The 6,086-nt window shown below is 54.5% G+C and overlaps 1 protein-coding gene across 1 annotated transcript; it reads right to left on the bottom strand.

The window, feature by feature from the left end:
- Positions 1 to 1,641: 1,641 nt before the first annotated feature.
- Positions 1,642 to 5,873, bottom strand: LOC103803832 (40S ribosomal protein S4). The gene is made up of 5 exons (XM_009076409.1): positions 5,654 to 5,873; positions 4,362 to 4,459; positions 3,029 to 3,200; positions 2,363 to 2,520; positions 1,642 to 1,796 (listed from the first exon to the last, which is right to left on the bottom strand). The coding sequence occupies exons 1-5, from the start codon at positions 5,871 to 5,873 to the stop codon at positions 1,695 to 1,697; spliced, it is 750 nt and encodes a 249-aa protein (XP_009074657.1). The 3' UTR covers positions 1,642 to 1,694.
- Positions 5,874 to 6,086: the final 213 nt, after the last annotated feature.

Raw genomic sequence — 6,086 nt, 5'->3', positions numbered from 1 at the left:
AGCCTTGCGGGGCAGAAACACGCAGAGCAGGCGAGACAGAGACGCTACACGGGGAAAGGTCCCGGGCGAAGCAGAGGATATGCACAGGAAACAGACACACGGGATAACCCAACGCAGAAAATTCACCTGTGATAACTAACCCACAGCAGGCGATCCGCTCCAGCTAACTGAGCCACGCTGGATAACTCGCAGCACTGCCTGCCCCCAAACTGCAAGCATTTCACCCCAAATTGATGTTTTTGTTGCTTGTTTGGTTTGGGTTTTTCAAACTAAAAACTGTGGGGTTTTTTTGGCTTTCCAAAATATTCAATTTGGCGGTTTTCTGGAGCTTTTCCACAACCTAAAATTTCAGTGATTTTTGGTTTTGTGCATGAAAATGTGGGTTTTTTTGCTTTCTGGCTGCTTGTGACCAATCCATGAGTCTGAGCAGCAGTGCCTCTGCTGCCAGTGCCATGCGAGTACCTCGAGATGCTGCTGCTCAGAGATGAGCAGTGTCCAGAGGGAGTGGCACAGAGAGTCTCGAGGGACGGGGGCATGGACAGCATTTGGCTTTCCTGAGAGTATCACGTTGTTGGAATACACTCGGCTCTGCAGATACTTCATAAGGCTCAACTACATTTCGCCATGGTAACTTAATGACACCAATTAAAAATGCTTGTTTTCCAATTGTGCTTATCTGTGTTTGGTCCATCTTGGAAGACAGACGTGTCAGCAAGGCTGATGCCAGCAGCCAGAGTGGGAGAGCCCCCGTGCTCCTCTTCTTCAGCAGAGCAGAGGCCACGCCCTCAGCCTCTTCTGTGCCTCTGCTGCTCCAGCTGACCAGCTGGGGCCTCCACTAGCATTGCTCCACAATGCCTTGTGTCCAACTGGACTTGGCAGCCCCAGCTGGTACACAGTGCCCAGGCACAGTGTCCCCTTCCCCACAGTGCCTCCCGTGTCCTTGCTAGCACAGCCCAGATGCAGGACTGCCCTTGCTGCCCAGGCACATGGCCCACCTTGGCCTCCAGAGCCATGCCTGCCCCTCAGCTCCTGCAGGACATCAGCCCACACCCAGGCTGGTGTCCAGGGTCCCCAGCAGCCCATTTCCCTCTCACCCAGTCCTTCCCAAGAGCTGTCTGGTCTCCAGCACCACCACTGGACCACCCCTCAGCACAGGGGCCTCCCTTATCCCAGCTGTCAGCATGATCCATTGCACCCTCCACCTCCACCAAAGGCACTGACCTCCCGAGCATGCAGCCACCAGCCAGGCTTGGGACAGTGAGCACCAGCACCCTTGGAGTCACCCAACCAGCCAACTCTCCACTTTCTGCTCAGCCCCAGGGGCAGGGGCCATCCCAAGGGCCTCGAGCTGGTCTGGCACCACTGGATACATAAGAGCCCAGCTGGCTCCCGGTCCTCAGTCCCCTGCTCCTCCAGCAGGATGTCCTGCCCCGCGACATCCAAGGGCACTTGTGCCAACACATTCCTGGGGACACGGCAGTCTGAAGGCTCTCCCACTCCTCCCTGCTGCTCTGGAAGTTGGCTGATTGCTGGGAGTCTCCCTGGAGCAGCAGGACCTCTTGGAGAGCAGAGTGGGGCCTGGCACTGTCAGCACAGCTCCCTCAGCCCCAGGACACTCCCCAGCCAGTCACACAGCCATACGGTAAACTGTTTAATTAACACACTGACAGGACGAGAGCCGGCCCAGCTGGAGTTTACCCGCTGCTCTGCTTGGCCGCCAGTCTCTTGTCTCTCTCTTCAGCAATGGTCAGGCGGATACCCTTTCCACGGGGCAGGGAGATCCATGGCTTGTTGCCCTGCAGCAAGGGAGAAGAAGCCACCTCACACCAGGAAACCCAGACAGCAAGAGAACTCTCCCTCTCAGGGGGAAAAGCAGCAGAAACCCACTCCTGCCCATGCTGGGCCAGGCACACATGGCCCTGGCACTGAGGGCTCTTAGGAAGGTGCACAGGACTACAGCTGCCTCTTTCAGTCATCTGTGAAGGATGCAGTTCAGCCAAAAATGAAATGCTCTATCTCCAATCTGGACAAAGAGCAATTTGGGGATGGTGAGACAGCAGAGGAATTGGGGAGACACTCTCAGTCTCAGCAGCTGTCCAGCTCACACCAAGGTCTGAGCACTGCTCAGCTCCCATTTCTCAGAAGGCTTAAAAAGCCCCCACAGGTCTGCTTCTTCAAAACAGCCTCGTGCCTAAATTTGCAGATGCTCCCCTTTCCCAGAGCAGGCCAAGACACAGGGAGCCAAGCCAGATCGGATGCCAGCACTGGAGTGGGAAAGCAGCTGCCTAAGGAGACAGCAAGGCTCTTTGCCTCAGCCAGCAGCCCCTTGAGCACCCTCCGTCTGGTGTTCACGCAGGCTTACCTTGCCAATGACGAAGATGTTGGAGAGCCTGGTGGCAAAGCTGTTGCCGTTGGCATCCTTCACATGAACCACGTCAAACGACCCAGGGTGTCTCTCCCGGTTGGTGATCACCCCAATACGGCCCAAGTTGGCACCACCAGTCACCATACACAGATTACCTGGGTGAGGAAATACAGGTGTGACAAGAGCTGGCACCAGGTGCTGTGGTAAAGTCCTCCCACTTAGGCTCTTCGCCCATACCAAACATTCCCCAACACATTCTCAGTTGTGGGAGCACCAAAGAGGCATTTCCATCCTGCCTGTGCTGGCACAGTGTGTGAGCACTGCTGACACTGAAACCATCTCCGACCACAAAGAGCCAGGAATCTTCCCAGGGCTGCCCAGAGCCTCTTGCTCACAGCCCTGCAAGAGCCAGGCTCAAGCACCTCCCCCAGCAGCTCGCTGCTTCTACCTGATGCCTCAGAACCACTCCAAGTCCTTATACCAAATGCCTCCCAGGGCCAGGATATAGGAGGTGAGATATTCCTGGGAAACAACCCCTTTCCCAAGGCTGACACCACTGCCTCTGTACTTTAGAGAAAAAAGTCTGGCATCTGTATTTAAACTTCCACACTGTTCTCTGTAGTGGGGAAGGGTACAGTACCTTACATAGGATGCAAGACCTACCTGTGTCAAACTTGATGAAGTCTGTGATCTTGCCTGTCTCCAGGTCAATCTGGACAGTATCGTTCACCTTGATGAGGGGGTCTGGATAGCGGATGGTGCGGGCATCATGGGTGACCAGGTGAGGGATTCCTTTGGTGCCCACAAAGATCTTCCTCACCTTGCACAGCTTGTACTGCAAACAAAACCCAACACCATGCAAGGTGGGGCAGTGCCATGGACTATGGAGACTCTTGTCCCCAGAGAGCCACCAGCCACAGCAGAACACCCAGACACTCTGAGGCTCGTGACATGAGCCCAGGTAGCGTCTTGCCCAGCTCCCTGCCCCAGCAATGCCCCTCATACAGCTGCCATGCAGCTCTGCTACAGCCCCACCAGAAAACACCTGTGCTGCAGCAGCAGCTGTGCACCTTGGGCTTCGGCCTCACCACAGACACTGACTGAATTCTCAGGAAAGCCCTCACCAGGACAGTTCCCTCATTTCTCCCCAAAGCCTGTGGGCACACAGCAGAGGCAGAGTCTGCCTTTCTCCAGGTCCCAAGCGAGATCTATATCCCCTCCTCCAGGGTACTCTGACTTCCCTCCTGCCTTGTTACCCTGAACTCCCTCACAGGTCAAGAGTAGTAGTCGGAGGTAAAAGCCCATCAAGGGGGTGCAGAGGCCCTGAACCAGACCACAGCTGGCTCCAGCACAGCCAGCCCTGCCCTCTGCATTGCCGTGCGCCTGCACAGCCTGCCCTGCAGAAGGACATACCAAGCAGAGCACAGACTCATGGCTCAGGCACAACAACATGCCTGGGTTAAGGAAAAACATGCAGGAGTTGCTCCCCAGCACCTGGGGTGGAAAGGCAGTCCTGTTAATGGTTCTACAGTCGACCTGGGAAGGAGTTCAAGGCTTTTACAGGACAGGCAGTTCTGTATTTCTGATCACTGTTAGCTGGCAAAGCCAACATTCACCCCCACCCCAAAGCTCCCTGTGCAGGTGACCCAGCCCATGCCAACAGCATCATCTCCACCACCAGACAATGCACCTGCAGCCATCTGGGAGCTGCTCTCACCTCACCAAGGGACCTCACCCCAACCCTGAAGGCCCTGATCTGCTCAGGTGTGGCACAGCCTCAGCTGTCAGGGAAGAGAGCAAACAGCTCTCATTCAGGAAACACCAAAGAGGAAACCAAACTCAAGAGATGCCAAAGTGAAAACAATGCCCAAACCAAACCCAAGAGATGCCAAAGAGAAAACAATGCCCAAACTAAACCCAAGAGATGCCAAAGAGAAAACACTGCCCCAGTCAAACCCAACTGAGCCCACGCTTACACCAAATCAAAGCCTCTCACCTTGGCCTCCTCAGCTGTGATGCGGTGAACAGCAAACCGGCCCTTGGTATCGTAAACCAGGCGGAAATGCTCACCTGTCTTCTCAATGCTGATGACATCTGATTGCACAGAGGGAAAGAAAGCAGCTGTTAACATCAGCTCATTACCCAATACTAACTCAGCACCAAGCTCACATTGATTCAGGCTCATTCACGATGAGGTTGGGATCTCCCTTTAACCACAGGCTCACATCTTTCACTGTGACAGGCTGCAAATTAGCAAAACTGCTGAAGGCAGAAGTCTGAGCAGCACTTTAACCAGATCAAGCAGGCAGTTACATGCTACAGTTATCTGGCTTTGGTATTCATTGCAGTGCACAACTTCAAACTAAGTAACAACTACTTGTATGTATTTTTTCTTCAATTCCACCAGGAAAACACCTTTCCCCCCAAATTACAGAATCACAGAATATTCAGAGTTGGAAGGGACCCACAAAGATCATCAAGACCAACTCCTGGCCCTGCACAGGACATCCCTGAGTATCACACCATGTGCCTGAGAGCATTGTCCAAGTGTTTCCTGAGTTCTGTCAGGCTTGATGCTGCAACCACTGCCCCGGGGAACTGTCCCAGTGCCCAACCACCCTCTGAATGAAGAACCTTTTTCTAATACCCAACCAAAACCTCCCCGACACAACTTCAAGCCATTCCCTCGGGTCCTGCCACTGCTCACCAGAGAGAAGAGGACAGTGTCTGCCCCTCCACTTTCCCTTGTGAGAAGTTCGTTCTGTCAGGCTTGATGCTGCAACCACTGCCCCGGGGAACTGTCCCAGTGCCCAACCACCCTCTGAATGAAGAACCTTTTTCTAATACCCAACCAAAACCTCCCCGACACAACTTCAAGCCATTCCCTCGGGTCCTGCCACTGCTCACCAGAGAGAAGAGGACAGTGTCTGCCCCTCCACTTTCCCTTGTGAGAAGTTCTATACAGCAATGAGGTCTCTCCTCAGTCTCCTTTTCTCCAAGCTGAACAGGCCACCTCAGCCACCAGTGTCTGCCCCTCCACTTTCCCTTGTGAGAAGTTCTATACAGCAATGAGGTCTCTCCTCAGTCTCCTTTTCTCCAAGCTGAACAGGCCAAGTGACCTCAGCCACTCCTCATACGGCTTCCCCTCAGGGGCCTTAACATTTTCACTGCCCTCCTTTGGTCACTCTCTAGTAGCTTTATATCCTTTCCACACTGTCATGCCACCCCACAAAGTACTCCCCACCAGTGCAGCAGAGCTGCCCGAGGTGCTGCCCCAATCCTGCTCACCCATGAAGCCTGCAGGGTAGGTGATATCTGTGCGGACTTTGCCATCTATCTTGATGAACCTCTGCATGCAGATCTTCTTGACCTCATCTCCTGTCAGAGCATACTTCAGCCGGTTGCGCAGGAAGATGATAAGTGGAAGGCACTCCCTCAGCTTGTGTGGTCCTGTCGATGGACGGGGTGCCTGTGGACAGAAACTTGCTGCTGGGGGCTCAAGCAGCATCAACCGCCCCTGGAGGGAGCCCCCCCCCCTCAACAGCTCCTGCGGCAGCAGCAAGGGCAGCGGCTTGGGGTCCAGCAGCCTTGCAGGCAGTGCTCGGCCACAGCTCTCTGCTCTTGGTATCCACAGCAGTTCCCCTCACGCCTCGCCAGCCTCACAAAACTCCCCTCAACACAGCACAACCAGCTATGTCACCCCAGTGATGGCAAAGCACAA

This window comes from Acanthisitta chloris, unplaced genomic scaffold, assembly GCF_000695815.1.
Source record: "Acanthisitta chloris isolate BGI_N310 unplaced genomic scaffold, ASM69581v1 scaffold41096, whole genome shotgun sequence".
Taxonomy (NCBI): Eukaryota; Metazoa; Chordata; class Aves; order Passeriformes; family Acanthisittidae; genus Acanthisitta; species Acanthisitta chloris.
This window is presented reverse-complemented; position numbering and strand designations above follow the sequence as displayed.